Below are 17,956 nucleotides of genomic sequence, written 5' to 3' on the forward strand. Positions count from 1 at the left end.
CACAGCACACGGAGAGAAAAGAAAAAAAAGAACGTTTCCCTTTTGGTGTCATTAAATGAGAATTTTAAGTTTATTTATTAAACTCATGTATGGAAATGAAACCCGTCAACACCATTAAACGCACATACAGTACGATACTGTGGTTATAAATATTTTATAATGTACATAATATTTTGGCTCATGGTGTTTCTCCCGAGTTTGTCCCTTTTGTCTGCTCCACTCAAAGAGTTTCTCACCAGACAAAAATTGAGGCTGTGGCCTCAGAGGTCCGCTGGAACCTCATGTGGTTTGGCATTTGTGTCCAGTGAACGGATGTGTTGTGTTTTGTCACATTACACGCACGTTGGGGTGTCCTCACTGTTGTGCGGAGGCGGTCTGGCTGTCAGGGTCCACATTAAGCTGCTTCATGGATTCAGAGGTCTCTTTGACTGCTTCACTCTCCTCTGGAACAGAACGCAAGGTGTATTCTTATTCTTAAAAGGACACCGACTCATTTCATGTGCAAATCCTGCATAGTCGAGAGACTCCTGACTTCTGAACTGTATTGACAGATGTTCAGCTTTGAATTCAAAGACATGCGCAAAGATGGAGCTTTTTGAAAAACTGTTCCATATACTGTAGTAACTGAATTGACCAACCAGTGACTTGTTTGCTTTGTGCTTGGTGCTGCTCTCGCTGTTCTTGAAGCTTCTTGCACACTTTCTTGTGTGTGAACCAGTGCAATTTCTGACATGCTTGGCCACAGTAGATCACCTGGTGACAAAATGTACAATATAATGTAGACAAAATAAATATACCACTATATTGTTACCTTTGCCAATGAACTTATCTCATCTGTCTTTATGAACAGATGTCTGTTTGCAGTTTTTGATGCATCCACATTTGATTTATTTATTTTTTTTTACGTATTTTTATTTATTTTGGTATTTATTTGTTTATTTTCACTATTCTCAAAGAAATTAAATTGAGATTTTTCTTTTTTCCTCATTATTTAAAACGTCTTATTTATTGTGAATTACATCTAAACAGTCTTTGTATAATACAAAAATATATATAATGGTAATAAAAATGACTAATAATTTTCAAAATCACAACAATAATAACATATTACTGTATTGTTTGAAGGGAAATTAAATTCAGATTGTTATTTTCTGCATTACTTTAAATGTCGATGTTTTTACATTATTTTATTCAATATTAAATCTGAACATTATTTTGGAAATCGCAATTACAAACAATTAATGATTTCAAAATAACATTATCCACAGGAAATAAATTTTAGATTGTCCATTATTTAATGATATTGTCTATATTTAAATGTGTTTTAATCAAAATCTAATTAAAATTTATATGTAAAGTACACAAATAAAATAAGAATTTTGTAAAATACAAAAATAAAATAAAGCCAATAATTATCACTTTAAATGTTAAAATAATAATGACAATGACCTGATTGAGAAATAGAATTTAGGTTGTCCATTTTTTCATTTGAAATATCTTAATATATTTAATCAAACTATATCTACCTGAATTTTCTTGCGTTGGATACATAACAAAATAATACATAATTATTACATTTTGTGACAATTATAAAGAGGTATGTCGTTGCATAGGGAAAAAATTTGAATGAAACTACAAATTTAATCTTGATCCGATCCTGATTGCACATTTGCAGCAATGTAAATGCAACATTACTTATGTATCCATCGTTTCTCATCAGATAGGGTTGTAACTTGTTGTCAATATGTAATATGATCACATTTGTTTTGAAATGAGCACTCACCATTTTACAAATGCAACACCTTTTCTGGGCTCCTTTGTCGCCACACGTAGTGCAGAACTCTGCGTCCATGAAGCCGACCTGACCCGTGATGGCCTGCGTGAGCACCGACAGAGCTGTGGGGTCGTTGCCCTGTTGTGGCGGGGAGGGTGAAAAAAAAAATTCTGAATGTATATTTTGTCATAGTTTCTTGTTTGGTGTCATGTTAGAGATACAAGTGGTGAACTCACGATGGTGACCGGGGCGATGCTGCGCACCAGCTGCTGCAGCAGCGTGGCGTCGCAGTAGGGGAACTTGCGCACACACTCGCGGATGAACTTCTCCTGGTACACCGGGAAGCCGTCGCTGTCTCGGCCCTTCAGCAGGCTGCAGGAGGGAAAAAACAATAACAAGCGCCGCCATTTTAGGAATTGATGTAATGTCATCCACGTTGCCTGGGAGGTCACTGACCTCTTGATGAGTCCGTCCAGCTGGTCGTCGCGCTCGTTGAGGAAGGAGGCGCACTTGGCCAGCACGCAGCTGATGTAGTGCATCTTCATGGCCAGCACCTCGTTCATGTCGCGCTGCTTCATGCACTTCTCGCAGATGAGCTCCATCACGCGACGACACTTGTCCAGGGCCGAGGGCGAGGCCAGGAGCGGGTTCTCTTTCACCAGCAGCACCATCTGAAATTGCAGCGTGCCTGCTGTCTCTCTCTTCACAACTAATTTTCCATAGTCACGTTCCATATTCGTGATAGTTGTACGCTGTATTTTTCTTGTTACCTTAACAGGGTTGAGGTTGGTACTCATGATGATCTTGTGTAAGGGTCCGGCCAGCTTAGGGGGCAGCTTGGGTTCCTTCTCCAGACCCTGAGCTTTAGTATAGTAGTCAAGTCGGGCGCGAGAGAAGAAGTTGTTGATCACCGTCACACAGTCGTGTTGCCCTGGAAAACAAGATGACAACATTCAATTATGATACTTCTATAAACAGGAAAACGACAGCACTTGCCTAGGTGTGCTTTTGTTTATTGTCAATTACTATTCAAATGCCATTGAAATAGTGCTTGTTGCTAGGCAGAATTCACAAGGCACTAGCAAAATTGCCCCACGGGCTCATGAAGACATTTAACGCCATTACAAACTAAACTAACCTCTTTCAAAAAGACAAAATGGCAGCTTCAGACATGCCTGAGACATTTATATATAAATAGCAGTATTCCAATCTCCTATCTCTGACACAGCCATTTTGGTAACTGTCAGCTGTTAGCACTCAATGTTAAAATTGAGATGTATTTGTTTTATTATTATTTTTTTAATACATTTTACAATTTAACAAAAATGTAAAAAAAAATAAAAAATAAAAAAAATAAAAAGGATTGAAATGATATCAAACAATAACACTAAAATATTGCCTAAACTGGATTTGAATTTTGCATATTTTTGCACCACTAAAATATGTTTATTATTTATTATTCATCTATAGTGTTAACATAAGTTTACTCCGAAAGAAATGCTGTCCACAGGTTAAATATCATTGTTTGAAAAGTTGAAGCGATATAGCCACACTTAGAGATTATTGTTATAATCTGATTTATGATTTACTGACTCATATTTATGCTTAAAAAGTTAATCATTCTAATTGAAGTAAATACTGTTTTTTTGTTTGTTTTTTTTATCCGTTCTTGGTTCATTTTCCTTTATTTTTGCACAACACTAACCTATAAGACCAAAACACTTACGCATAGTAGAACAGATAATGGTTATTGTAATACATATTTTTGTAGTTTTCAGATTTTTTTTCTTACAAATGTATTGCTTGTGTTTATTAAAAAAAATAATAATACATGGGAAGTGCACCTTGAAAAAACAATTGCAAATTATATCACAATTGCAATATTGAAAATTATTCAGCCCGACTCATAACTCAGTTTGTCTTTTGCAAGAAACATTGACCAAGTTAAGGCTCATAACTTGAAAAACTCTTAAGTTAGCGCACTTGCATGTATGGTATCCACATACCAACAAAAGCGGCCATCTGCGCTGCAGTTCTCCCCACAGAGTTGACCACATCCGTCTCGGCCCCCGCATCCAACATCATCCACGTGATGTCCGTCTTCCCTGCGAGCGCAAACAAAAATGGCAGCGGGTGACGTGCGAGCGACGTACCACCTTCCCTTTTGTTTTTTTGTTGTTGTTTTTTACGGCCATCAACCTACCCGAGAGTCCGGCGAACATGAGCGCGGTGTACCCGTGCTCGTGGTGGTTGCAGTTGACGTCGGCGCCATGCCTCAGCAGCAGCTTGCACATGTCGGCTTTGCCCTTGTAGGCGGCGTGCATTAGCGGCGTCATGCCGTACTGCACCGGGAGAGACAAATGCAATCAAGATGACAGCTTTACACAAACAGAATTTCCACAAGTGTAGGTAAAATAAAGAAAAACCCAAATTTTAAGACTTTTGGTGGGTTGTTTTGTTTGTTTTGTTGCTAGCTATGTTCACAAGTTTTAATATTTGACAAGTAAAATTTCCCTGTTTTGTCATGAGCCACTTTGAGTTTTGTTTTGTTTTTCATCTGTCGGTTGGTTATTCTGTTTCTTTTTTTTTTGTTTGTTTGTTTTGTTTCCTCTTGGCAGAATTTGAGCAAGAAGGCACGCACATGGGAACAATTGGTAATCAGCTCCCAGACCCCATCCACATGTTGATGTTAATGACGAGTGGAGATTTTCTGCACTACTAAAAAAAGTTAAGCATATAAAATATTAGGGGTGTGAATTGCCTAGTACCTGACGATTCGATTCGTATCACGATTCACAGGTCACGATTCGATTCGATACCGATTAATCCCGATACGAATTTATAACTCGATTGTTGCGATTTTTTTTCATTCAAATTTAGAAAATACTAATCAGTAAGCTTGTAGAGTGTAAGATTTATATGAAAATGTATTATTTATTTATCTGAAATTTCAGTCTTATATTGGTTGTAATCTGTTTCATGTTTGAACAGCATTAAAATAAAATATTAAGGCTTAATGTTCCGTTCATATAACATTCTTCCATGCTCAATGTGTGAATCCTAACCCGAAGTCAGACGTTTTGTTGAATATTTTTCCATTAAAAATGGAAGTTTAAAAATCGATTCACACACACACACACACACAAAAAAAGGCAATGATGATAAGACGTTGAATCGGTAAGACTACCGAATGAACAATTCTGAGCTCTTAAAAAAAAAAAAAAAAAAAAAAGATTTTTTTTTTTATTGAATCGATTCGAGAATCGCGCGATGTAGTATCGCGATATATCGCCGAATCGATTTTTTTTTAACACCCCTATAAAATATATATATGTACTTTTTTGGAAAGCATTTCAGTAAGAGGCTAAGTCAACAAGAGAGTCGTGCTTCCGACATCTGACTTTGACACAGCCGTGGAGACTGAAAACAAAGACGAGAGAGAACGTGAAGGGTTCTTCTACTCCTCCTTGAGGGACGCCAGTGCCTCCTGGTCAGCATGTATCACATAAATAAAAAACAAAAACACGTCTGCTTCTTCTTTCCCCACAAAATCATCTGCTGATGACATTTTTACATTGGCGGCTTGATTATCCAACACTGCCAAAAGATGGCTCATTAAAGCTGGGAAAAGTCAAATAAAAAGGTTTTTTTTTTTTTTTTTAAATACCTCATCCAAGCAGTTGACTTTGACATCTTTGCAGCCCAGCAGTCTGGATGCCTCTTGAACATTTCCTGCAATAAACAAACAACAAATTTAAAACATATGTTTAGCTAATTTTCTCTTTGATTTGTACCACCTTTTTTGTCATTTTAATATTCGTTGTGTACCGTGCTAACACGTTTCGGGCTTTTTTGATTGAGATTATTGGCGGTTGTGTGAACAGCTCAATTATTTTCTCCCTCCCTTATGTTGGGACGTTTGCACTATGCAGCCTTTTGGCCATGGTAATTAATTTCTTTATCGGCAAATAATGTATTTTTAAGAAAATATGGAGAGGGAAGAGAGCCAGTGCAAGTTAATTAAAATGAGAGGGAGGACTAAATCCTCCAGGTCATGTTTGTAAATGAGAATTAGTTCTCAAACATTTTACCTGGTTAAATAAAGGTTCAATAATTTTATTTAAAAAAACTAAATGATACAGCAGAAATGAACCAATCCTCCAGAATGTTTTACTTGCCAACAGTTTGTCTTTATAAAACTTACGTTTTTTTTTACATTCAAACATTTTGTAACAAACCTGAGAGGTGGTATGCACAATGTGATTGATGCAAGATTACAATGTCAGTGTCCTGGTGCCCTCATACTGGTCAATTGAGACTTCAGCCTTGCTCCTCCCTTTCATTTATCATCATCATAACAACTTCACATTTATATGCAACAATTGTGAGTAAATATCATCATCCTGTGTGTTAAATGAAAATGTAAAGTGGGTTTTTGTATTGCATTGTTATTACCTTAATAATTGTTCTACACCACTATAACCATAACTATAAACGCGACAACGTTTAAAAAAAAAAAACGAAAAAAAAAAAAAACATATTTCGGCTTCTTGGCGTATCGTACAAGCTAGCAAGTGCTAGCCACATTGCATTGTGGGAGATTACTTACCTGTCGTGATAACGTCAAACAACTCCTTTTCGCTGGGGGACAAGTCTCCTTTCTTGGCCGCACACATTTTGGCGACGTACAAGGGACGAGAGCGCACAAACGCCTCGAAAAAAGCAAGTAACGACGGTCTCCCGAAGGTGAATACTCAGATGCTCTAGCATGAGCAGCAAGACTAGCTCAGCTGTGACTGTCAGAGGGACTGTACCATCGTGGATTCACAGCATGGGGGTATATAGTCTAGCGTAATAGTCTTTATAAAAAATAACTTTAGAAGAAAAAAAACAACGTACTATGTGTTAATTATACACACAATCGATAGAGTTGGTTAGTAATATTACATCATGGGTTTGAAATTGTCAGTTTGAACGGATACAAACTGATGTATGTCCCCTGCTATTTCGATGAAATACTCACGTCCACCCGTGACGTTCCAGAAAGTTCATTCCGTCAGTTTGTCAGAGCAAAAGACATCCATTGAAAAGAATTCTGTAATTTTGAAAAACCTAAATTATATTTAAGTGACATGTCACTTTTTTTCAGGCTTCGTTCACGATTGCAAAACGTTGCAAAGATGTTCGGCAGACGCTAGCAAAAAAAAAAAAGAAAAAAAAAGTATGCTCACAGTTGCATGTAGCAAAGAAATGGTTGAACATGTTCAAAAACTGATGGCTTCCTTATTCTGAAGTAGCTATTGGCAGTTAAGTCATCTTAATTGTGCAATAGCACCACCAATTGATAATGTCCCACACTGCAAGGAAACCAATGTGAATTGATGTTGGATGTTGTCAATTTTGCTGGTGTCACACAATTTGCTTGTATTTAAAATTTTTGCTCATCTCCAAGCTTTCCAAATACAGATTTTAATTAAGTGCAGCCAGCTACCAAATAAAACGGCAACATATGCTTCTTGTGTTTATGATAATGCCAATGTTCAGCACAACGACAAGGACATAGTTCTCACAGATTATTTTAATAAACAAAGCTGTCAAATGGGGGAGGAATAAGGTGTGCGTCAGAACAGGCCAGAGACGCTCTAAAGTGAGCAAACAACAGTAACGCTAAACTGGAATGAGAAAAGTACTGGAAGAGCAACATAAAAACAAATGACAAGAGGGAACTAAAGCAAAGGAACAGCAGGGCGGATACAGTAGTTTGTGCAACAGCAAACACTTTTTTAAGAATATACAGGCGTTACTTCAACAAATCAGCGTGGTGCTCATTCACATTCTAAACCGTGAACATGTTTTGAATGCACAAACGCCAAACGTTCAACATGTTGTCCTGTTACAGTGAAGACAAAAAGTTGTGTGGCTGCTTGTCCATCGTTCAACAAGATGCAGCGACATCAAGAACAATTATGCAAAACTTCTAATTGCACTTCCACCTTTACCGTTCCATATGGCAAGCCGTTGAGATTTTATTCCACATCATTGATAGCTAGCTTAAAGTTCATGTAGTAGTACACTCTTTGTCTTCACTATTAGGACAATTCACTTAACTAGAATATCCAATACAATGGCGTGAAATAAAGCTGTATGAGTGTTTAATTGATACGTCTGCACATTAATCGGGTAACTATATCAAGAATTGTCTTACTAGTAATGACAAAAAGTATACCGGTACTAGAAAATGGACCTCAAGATGGAGATCAAGGATATGAATTAATTCTCAAACGGCTTTCCATAGTTCCATCGACGTGTTGAGGATGAAGCAGGGCTCCAATAGGGGATGAAGCGATCATGAAGAAAACAAAGATTGAAGGTTTTCAAATAAATAAATAGCTCCAAAGAAGACTTGCACTATAATTCTTCTCTGGGTGGTGGAAATAATCATAAAATTCTTCTTTATAAAAGAAACATACAACTATATACAAGTATTTACAAAAAGAACAAACAAACAAACAAACAAACAAAAACGGAGGGAGAAAGCAAAGGCATTAAGTGTTTTGTTTCTCTTCCTCACACATCCTTCAAGTCGAACATTCAAAAGGAGTTCGGTTCAGTAGTCCGTTTTTCAGGGCGCGTCGCTTCCGGGGCCAGCCCAAGTCCCTGAGTTGCTTCTTCTTCTTCTTCTTTTTAATTATTATTATTTTCCATTTTAGCCGCAAAGACCTCAGCCGGAGTCTGACTCACTGGTGTCCGAGGACGAGGATGACGAGGAGGAGGAAGAAGAGGACGAGTCGGAGCTGGAGCTGCTGCCGCTGAGGCGCGATGGCTGCGTGTGGACCTCGGCGGGGTTGACTTTCTCCGCTGACAAAAATTCATACACAGGATGGATTTACACTTCAAGGCTACAGTGCTTTCACGGTTTTGTTACACGTACTACATCATCAAATCAACTCTGATGTACCCTATTTAACATCATATTGAATGTTTTTACACCTATAAAATAGCATGTATACATTACTGTTATAACTTCTAATGTACCGTACAACATATTTCATGTTGTATAAATCAGATGAACTGACCTTTGGGTTTTGCAGGCTTCTTGGCCGAGTTGAGCTGCCCGCTGACATCCTGCAGCCTCCTCTCCAGCTCCAGACGCTTCTCCAGGGTCAGCTCCTCTTTGGACTTGACCACGCCGCCTTTCTTCACTGCTAAATGAGAGCACAAAAGCACAAGGCCATTGCGAAAAGTGCTGGTAAACATCTACAGTAGGGCTGAAAAGTTGTGTGATTGTCAAAGCTGTTTTAAGTTTTCAGATCTTATGGTGTTTCAAAGATGAAGTTTTGAAGTTTTGAAGCTGTGAGTTAATAGTTAAGACAGAAAAAACATATCTGGACTGGACACATTTTGGTTCGTACAAACAGGTAGGGAATCATGAAGTGACATGGTGTGTAAAGTTCATCGCACAAAATTAAATATGTCGGAAACACCAACAATTTAAAGAATCACGTTGGTCGTTTCGTTTGTAGTAGTGGACAAACCTGAGATGTGGTCCTTTAAACAGGATACATTTTTAAACCATAGCATGCAGTTCCGTTGGTGAATGTTATCTGACAGTATTTTGTATTTTGAGGCAGTGATCTATGCTGTTATTTTATTTTAGTTTATTTTACACTTGGGATAACAATTTTTGCCTTATTTTTTGACATTACGGAGCCAAGCCAATAACTAAATCATAATTATCTTATGTTTGTGCTGCAGAAGAAAAATGATGCCATGCATATGACGTTGCAGCATGTACCCAGGTCGATGTAGGGCTTGCGCGGCTTCTTCCGCAGACACGTCATGACGTAGCGCTCCAGTTCCTTCAGGGTGGACGGCTTGAGCGTCTCAAAGTCAATTTCAATCTCCTCGGGGTTGGTGTCACGCAGCGAGGGCTCCCGCGACTGGATGATATGCACCACACGGCCCAGTTTCTCGCCCGGCAGCTTGTTGATGTCCAGGCTCAGCTGCCTCTTCTCGTCGTACGTCATGGGTACGATCTCCTCCTCCTCCTCAGAGTCATAGTGCGGAAGTATGGCAGACGTCAGCGGCGGGTAGAACGGCTTCTTGGAGCTCCTGGAGGGAGATGCAAACCGATCAGGCCAGAAGGATAAATACAAAAGGAATCTCCGATCTCTTAACGGTGACACACAAAACAGACCAATCATCAGGGTTCTTGCAGGAATCACTCAGTGAAATTTTAGACCTTTTTTAGACCGAAGACCCCTAAAAAAAAAGGTGTGAATATTTTTGGACATTTATGGTCATTTTGTCCTTTAATTTAAATGTCCACAAATTGCCCAAAATATGAGATATGAAAAATATTGGTGCTGTAGTACGTAGTTCCTTATAACTGCCAGCTACTACAGCAATCAAAATTAAAATATATATAATCTTTATGGTGATTTAATGACACGTCACCCTGGAGAATTAAATTTGTAGATGCTCCCTAATATAGACGGGAGGAGTGAATATCAAACATCGAACGTCAAGTCAACTTTCCCTTGCTGAAGGGGCTTTGTAAGCCTGTGATCAGATCACTCTTGGATTAGCGATTGTTACTTTCAATGAGTTACTTGCCTGGTTAAATAAAGGAAATGAAAAAAAAACAAATGTTTTGATTAGCTTTACTCGCTAGCGTTTCATTGCCAGAGCTGTACAGTGTGTTCACACCTCTGGACGCGGCCGCTTCATTGACATTCGCACACACCGGAGACAGGGGCTTTGCTTTGCTTCACTTATCGCAGCCTACTTACATTATGGCAAAAGTCCTCTCAGATAAAAAAAAAAAAAGTTTCAGCATCGCAATTAACTGGCCACCACTGTGCTAATGATGCTTTGGCTAATATTAATAGTGATGTCTTCTGTTGTTTTGTTACACAGTTCACACGATAATTCCTCCCCCTCCTGTTTGTCGTATCTCGCGGCAAAACAAGCCGCGGCGCGTCACATCTCACCAAACATCTCATTTGCACCGCCCCACGTACCTTCGCTCGAACTACATTGAACTACAATGCAAACGCACCCCCTCAAATGTCTCCTTCCCTTTGAGCACACAAATAATAGAAACAACGCAACACGCACATTTTTTGTTCTTTCTTTCTTTCTCCAGAGCAGACACTTCTCGGAATGTAAGCAGCGGATGTAAGAATTTTAGACTTGGGTAAAATACATTTTAGACCTAGGATGAAAATATGGCTGTTTAAGACATTTTAGGCCTAAAATGTAACTTTCTGAATTTTAGACTTTTTTTTTTTATTTTTTTTTTTTTTAAAAGACCCCGCGGGAACCCTGAATCATTGTGTTTAGTCGTGTCAGTGTGGTACTAACTTGCTGCTCTTGCTCTTTTTGCTCTGGCTCTTCTTCGGCTGTGATGTGCCGGCTCTCGACGCCTTGTTCTTGAGCAATTTAGTGGGCATGGTCCACTCCTCGGAGCCCGCTCGGCTCTTAGCTCCGCGGCCGCGCTTATCCGGCTTCCTGCGCTTCTTCTTCTCCTTCTTGTCTTTTTTCTCACGCTTCTTTTTGGGCTTGACGATGGGGCCCTGGGAGAGCGCAGTCAGCTGCTCATGCACGGCTCGAAGCTGTTTGAATGTGTAATAAAAATGCTTACAATCATAGAATAATTACAATTTCAATACAATCATTACTTACCAACAACAATTTACACCTATGGACAATGAAGAGAGGAAGTAATTGGAGGGCCTTACCTGCGTGCACACCTGGTCCTGCAGCTCGGCCAGCCGGTGAGCTCGTTCCTCCTCACTGTCTGAGCTGGGGCTGCTCTCACTCTCCTCGCTCTCACTGCTGGGCTCACTTTCAGACGTGGACGAGGAAGAGGATGACGAGGAGGATGAGGAAGAGGAGGAGGAGGTCGGGTGGCCGCTCAGGGACATGGTGGCGTGGTCCAGCTGTGGCTCGTCGGGCATTTTGGCAAAGCTGAACTCAAACACATCCTGCAAATGACACGCACATACCAAAGAGTAATAAATACATTCAACCGAGGGGCAGTTTTGATTAAATTTGAAAATCTACTGAGCAACAAGTGATACCATGCAAAAACACAATACTATACTGCAATTTTCCTGGTATTAGGGAACCTCCAAATAGGAACGAAATCTGCTTTACAAAACAGGAAGTGAATCCTTTCCAGTGTCTTTCCATGATGTCAGGGGTGTCAGGACTTTGACGGCTCCACTGTATATCCCTGATATTCCCCAAGTGAGTCTTCCACAGGAGTGGTCATCATAAGGTGCAATATGACTCAGAGCTCACCTGCAGCTTGCGGGCCATGCCCACCACGTCGTGCTCAGGCGGGTTGTACTTGTAGCAGTTGGAGAACATGAGGCGCACGTCTCCAGCAAACTGCTGCGCGTCACGGTACTCGCGGCCGTCCATCTTTCTCTGCCGGCAGAAAATGTCATTTGTTAACAATATACACCACCGATAAAAAGTTTAAGCTTTGTATTGAAATTTCAACATCAAGATAAAATAAAACAGGTATAACCTTCACTGAAATTAATTTGACCTAATGTAAACTTCTTAATGCACATGTTCAATTGTTTAATGCTTGAGTACTTTTTGCACAACCTCCAGTTCTTTAAGAAGGAGCTGGACTGAGCTGAAATCCACAACAGGTGTTTGATCCATGAATGGACCAATACATTCCCAGAATGTGTACTTCTGCGCTTTTCTGTGACTATCAGTCTCTGTAAGAGTCACACCTCTAAACTTCTGTTGAGTCTTCCAACAGAATATTTTTTATGGGTTGCCACTGAGCTCATAAGTGCATTCAAAAGTAAGAAAAAAAATCAAGTCAAATTAAGTTTGCCTTTAAGTTGAAGTTTTATCCCAAAGTCCCGCCAAAAACATTTTTGTATGTAGTATAAAAATCAACTGAAATTGTGTATATGTGATAAAAGGATGCGGTGTCTATACATTTCTTTGGGTTTCAGGGTCACAAGCACTCTGAGGGATTATAGAACTGCAAATTGGCATGCAAACAAAGCGAGTTTGACACCTGTTGTAGACTCACTGTAATCAACAAAGAAGGAGCATTGCGTGTCACCTTGATGGTGCTGAGGTCCATGGGACACTTGATGATGTCGTGATAGTCATGCAGGCCCAGCTCGGCTGCGTCCACAGGTTTGTAGAAGGGCCAGGCGTAGGCAGCGTGCTTCTTCGATAGCATGTCCTTGAGCAGCCCGCTGCAGTAACGCATGGGCAGGCTCAGTTTGCCCTTCCGCGAAGGCTGCAGCTGCACACAGTCAGGGAGGTCCTTCTTGGGCGGCTTGATGGGGCGCCCGCTGCCCACGCGCCGCCCCGTCACCGACATCATGGGCTGCAGGAGGACGGGTCCGCCGGGGCTGTGAACCAGGCCCATGCCGGGCGGCGTCTCCAGGGTCATGCCGCCAATGCAGGAGATGGCGTTCATGGGGGAGTCGAGCACCTGCCCGCCATGGCCTCCTTTTCCCAAGCCCACCAAGTGTCCGTGTCCCTCTGCCGAAATGCCCACCGTCAAGCCCATGGTGGATGGCGTGGTTGTGTCCGCCTTGCGCTTAACACCTTTTTTCTAACCGAAAACAAAAACAAAAAATACACCATTGAACGTTGCCATGGAAACATTAATTATCCTAAAAGAGCGCAAATCATCAAATGGGCCAACCTTGCTAGACGTCATCACAGTGAGCAGCTGAAGCCTTTAACAGCACTTACTTTTTCATGCCACCACAGAAGAATACTGCCTGCTCTGCGACGACAAAAAATGTAAAGCTGACCTTCCAAGATGAGTGTCAATCTCCCTGCCTCATTGCTGCATCTGACACCCATGATCAAAGAGCACGTTATATTGCTTCAACATTTGACTAATATTGCCTATAAGTAAAGTTGAGTTGAGTTGAGATGCTGACTCAATGTATGGATGTTACACATCAGTGGCTTTTTTACATGACAATCATTTACTCCTTGAACAGCATCGTCTTTTCTCACAATCATGATACCTCCTGCAACATATGCTCTGATTATACACACACTGTCTGCATGCTAAACGCGTGTTGTGAAAGCGTTAAGTATAAATAAAGTTGAGTTAACTTGTCTGGCTTCCAACGTGTTGGCCTTTCTCTCCCTCGTATTCGACATGACAAGCCCAAATTCACCGCCTATTTGTGGTTCTGCATTCACGAGTTAATTTATTAGAGAACGAACGGCGAGCATTTTTTACACCCCCAATTAATTGTCAAAATTATCAATATCTCTAAAACCTGAGCCAATTCAAAGAAACAGATGTAATTTTCAGAGTCAGCAGTCCAGAATTATTCAGACCGTGCGTATTTAATATACACAGGATTTGCTGGTACCTTGGTGGTGGGCTGTGTGGGTGGCAGGCCCATGATGGTGGCCGGTGGTAGACTCTTGGTCAGCACCGTCTGCGGTGAACTGGACAGCATGGACTCGCCTGTATCCGAGGAGGATGGCGAGTAGGCTGACTGTGACACGGCCGGGACCTGCTGCGCCCTCATGGCTGACAAACACACACGGAAAGATAACATTGGCGAGCACCGCCACGGTGGAGGGGAAACTCACAGTCATGGGGTGGGCTGGGGGGAGACACTCACGGCTCGTCCTGCGGCCACGTCCCTGGCTGCTCTTCCTGCGGGGTGTGGGTGCAGGCAGCTCCAGCTCCTCCTGTGGCATCTGCGCCACCTTCTGGAGGAAGATCTTCTCCAGGGACTGGGCCATCAGCACGATGTCATCGGTTGGCTAGAAGGCAATGTGCGTGCAAATTAGAACACCATAAAATTAAAAAAGCAAAATAAACAAATACTGTAGAAGGCATGCTAGGGAGGTGAGGCACACCTTGTTGTAGATGTAGCAGTTGGTGAACATGGTATTGAAATCCTGGATGCACTCGCTGGCAGAGCGGTAGAAGTTGTTCTCCAGGCGCTTCTTGATGGTGCCCATGTCCATGGGCTGCTTGATTATCTTATGGTAGTCCTGAGTCAAGAAGAAGAGAGGTGACAATCAACACATTTTGCATGATATGTATAAACAGACTTCAAGGACGCCTTTAGGGAGAGGCATTCCCATTCCTGTCCTAAAAGGATTGCAACTGTGAGGCCACTTCCTTCATTTTTGCTTTAGACCACAGGTCTCAAACTCCAGTCCTCGAGGGCCGCAGTCCTGCATGTTTTAGAGGTTCTCCTCCTCATACACGCCTGATTTATCAGCAAGCTCTGCAGGAACCTGATAATGATCCTCATTATATGATACAGCCGTGTTTGAGGAGAGAAACCTCTAAAACATGCAGGACTGCGGCCCTTGAGGAGAGGAGTTTGAGACCTGTGCTCTAGACTGAAGACATTCAGTTAGACATTTAGACAATAAATAAATAGTTCAGCTTTTTATTGCCAGTTACTAACACCAGAACACAAAAAAACAACAACAAAAAAAACACACAAAAAAGACCGAAGGAGGATGTGAACATTTCGATTGGGTCGAAATGGCTCTGGACAATTTTTGTGCAATGGCTTTGATAGATCTCTGAGCCACACAATTACTTTTCACCGATAGAGCGCTCGGGCTCAGGTTTTCATGTTCGTTGTTCCTCTAAATAGCAAAAATGTGGTAATTTTGGGCAAAATCCATATAACTCAGCTGGATTCTGAAATGATAAGCCAAAGAGTAAAAGAGGACGCTATAGATATTTAGCTAATAATCCTTTGAGATTGGATTTCCATCTATTCTCCGCTTCACAATTTTTTTCACTCACACCTAAGGTTCTAACTTTTGAAAACATCGTCTTCAAATGCAAAAAACCCAAATAACTATCTGAAACACTCAGATTTTGAAATTATTCGAGTAACATAGAGGCAACGATAAGGATGGATTGGTACGCAGACTCGTGATTTTTTTGAGTCTCCATTAAAAACAAAGGATTTGGCCTCACTGTTCCAACACTTATGGAGCAGAGTTTAAAATTGGGATTCTCACAGGCAAGTTGAGCCTGTGCGCGTCGACCGGCTCGTGGAAGGGCCACGCAAAGTGATGCTTCCAAAGGCACTTGAGCAGGGTCTTCTGGAGGTACTGCAGCTGGTTGGTGGCGCGGCCCTGACGCGACGGGTCCCTGACGGCAGGCTGCGGAGGGGCAGGTGGACCCTGCGGCATGGTAAGCGGCAGCGAGGGGCTCTCAAAGTCCTCATAGAGCAGTGAGGGCTTACGGATACGCTTGCCGGTACTGGTGTGCGGGTCCATTACGCCGCAGGACAACCCCACCGCTGAGCTGTGGTGGAGAGCAGTAGACAGACATGCACGCACTGGGAATAAAGTCACCTGGAGAAACAGCACGCAGTTGGAGAGATGACAAAAACAATGACAAACCGTGTTTAATGTATTTTATTGAACCAACTTCCAAAGTAAGGTTCTTGCCACAGCCTCGTCAATAAATAACAAAAGCATTTCAATGTTTCTCTGGTTATCATCGCTATGTAATTACATAGTTTTCATTTATAATGGTTACAGTTTGTAATGACAGTAAGAGTTTGGAATGATCGTTTGCAACATTATATATTTCATTGCTACAACTTGGCCCATCCCAAAGCCATACAAAGATACTCCCAACATATTTTGGCAAAATCTGCACTTGCAAAAAAATATCAGTATAATGCATCCAAAAAACCTTGCATTTGCGAGTGTCATCATTTGGTAGAATCTAACCACAAAACGGTGAACGTTATTAACAAAAAAAAAGCATGTCTATTTTTGTAACTTCGCTCAATTTAGATTTTTTGAATAGTGTCTGGGACGTGTTCACGTGGTGTGTCAGTCCCGCCCTCCATTTGTGTTTGTAAACATTGCCTCAATGACAAAGAAGAATTGTGACGGACCATTATTGGGATAAAAAAAAATTAACATTTATTATTATTTCACAAACAAAACGCATGATTGTGGAAATAGAGTAGGTAACTGTAACTATAGTCAGCCAGTACACCCTAAAAAATATCAAGCATCACGACAACGGCGAAATAAATGATAAATGAACGTCTTAAAAGACATTTAAAGATGAAAACATTCAATCGGATGGGGAAAAAAGGCAATTATTCCAACAGGGGCTGACCCGGTTTGCCTCGGCGGGGCAACTGAGGATGAATGGGGGGCGGTCGGTCGGTGGGGTTAGCCTTGGGTCTGTCACTAGACTGTCAACCGTTCCCGCACCAAATCACTCCGAGAAGAGGGGGTATAGCGGTCTGGTAACGGAAACGTGTTCGTACAATGCCGACAAGTTAATTAATAAAGCCGTCGCTAAGTGACACTGACGGTAGCTAGCTGGAAGAAGCTAAACCACAAGGTAGCTAGTAACGGTAACTAAGCACATCAGTGACACGCCAAGGCTGACAGTAGAGATGCATATATTCACTAATAAAAAAAAAATGCTCATGTTACCTTTCGTGATGCGAACTGAGAGCCGCTTCCATTGGGTGTTTGACAGCTATCCAATGGGGGAGAAAAAAAGAAAAAAAAGGGAGGGAGAAAAAAAAAATTCTGCTTGCCCACTGTTGTCACAGCGGGTGGATGCGAAACGACCACTTGCCGCTCCTCCACGAAATGGCGTCTAACCACTTCCGCTTCGGCCTATATATATGCCCACGCTAGGCTAGAACACCCACTTCCTGTCAGGTGGCCGGCCACGCCGCGCGTCGATTGGCTGAACGCTGCGTCTATAAACATAACGCAACCCCATGACAGCAAGGTTGGTGTCAGCGTGAGCAAGTAGCCACCGAACTAGTCAGGACATCAGCGCTCATCAATGATCAGCGCGACTAAAAGAGGCATTTGCGAGGTTCTTCGCATGCAAGCGGTATAGTGATTAAAACGTACACGAGCTATCTTACAAAACGAAAGATAGGTTTGCCCTTTAGTCACTTACCTTACGAACGTTAGCATTGGAAATAAACGGTGCAAAGAATGGTACCATGATTGGGAGTCAGGGGAAGGAAAGTATCAGATGATAAAGTGATACTATCAGTGCATTTACTCTCACGTCCCCATCAGGGTTGGTATGTGCACTAACTGTGCTTTTGACTACGATCAACAGCAGCGCCAACACTATGCATTACGGTAATGCGTTTTGAACGAGTTTCAAAATAAAAGCCA

General features: G+C 41.5%; 2 protein-coding genes across 4 annotated transcripts; both read right to left on the reverse strand.

Annotated features, from left to right (window-relative positions):
• Positions 1 to 58: 58 nt before the first annotated feature.
• On the reverse strand, positions 59 to 6,602 carry ankmy2a (ankyrin repeat and MYND domain containing 2a). The gene is made up of 10 exons (XM_077526336.1): positions 6,384 to 6,602; positions 5,442 to 5,506; positions 3,978 to 4,116; positions 3,781 to 3,879; positions 2,545 to 2,705; positions 2,231 to 2,445; positions 2,011 to 2,146; positions 1,784 to 1,912; positions 639 to 753; positions 59 to 443 (listed from the first exon to the last, which is right to left on the reverse strand). The coding sequence occupies exons 1-10, from the start codon at positions 6,448 to 6,450 to the stop codon at positions 355 to 357; spliced, it is 1,215 nt and encodes a 404-aa protein (XP_077382462.1). The 5' UTR covers positions 6,451 to 6,602; the 3' UTR covers positions 59 to 354.
• Positions 6,603 to 7,334: 732 nt separating this feature from the next.
• On the reverse strand, positions 7,335 to 17,425 carry LOC144022161 (bromodomain-containing protein 2-like). Of its 3 annotated transcripts, none has more exons than XM_077526713.1 (12): positions 17,246 to 17,425; positions 15,797 to 16,085; positions 14,663 to 14,800; positions 14,422 to 14,566; positions 14,164 to 14,327; positions 12,876 to 13,379; positions 12,083 to 12,211; positions 11,518 to 11,763; positions 11,141 to 11,391; positions 9,570 to 9,886; positions 8,851 to 8,976; positions 7,335 to 8,632 (listed from the first exon to the last, which is right to left on the reverse strand). In XM_077526713.1, the coding sequence occupies exons 1-12, from the start codon at positions 17,275 to 17,277 to the stop codon at positions 8,496 to 8,498; spliced, it is 2,478 nt and encodes an 825-aa protein (XP_077382839.1). In that variant the 5' UTR covers positions 17,278 to 17,425; the 3' UTR covers positions 7,335 to 8,495. The 3 variants fall into 3 exon arrangements, with proteins under 3 accessions (XP_077382839.1, XP_077382838.1, XP_077382840.1); XM_077526712.1 differs by having other exon boundaries at positions 8,851 to 8,979; XM_077526714.1 differs by having other exon boundaries at positions 8,851 to 8,979; positions 15,797 to 16,135; positions 17,246 to 17,408.
• Between the last annotated feature and the right edge of the window lie 531 nt (positions 17,426 to 17,956).

The sequence above is a fragment of the Festucalex cinctus genome, chromosome 7, assembly GCF_051991245.1.
Source record: "Festucalex cinctus isolate MCC-2025b chromosome 7, RoL_Fcin_1.0, whole genome shotgun sequence".
In the NCBI taxonomy this organism is placed as follows: domain Eukaryota; kingdom Metazoa; phylum Chordata; class Actinopteri; order Syngnathiformes; family Syngnathidae; genus Festucalex; species Festucalex cinctus.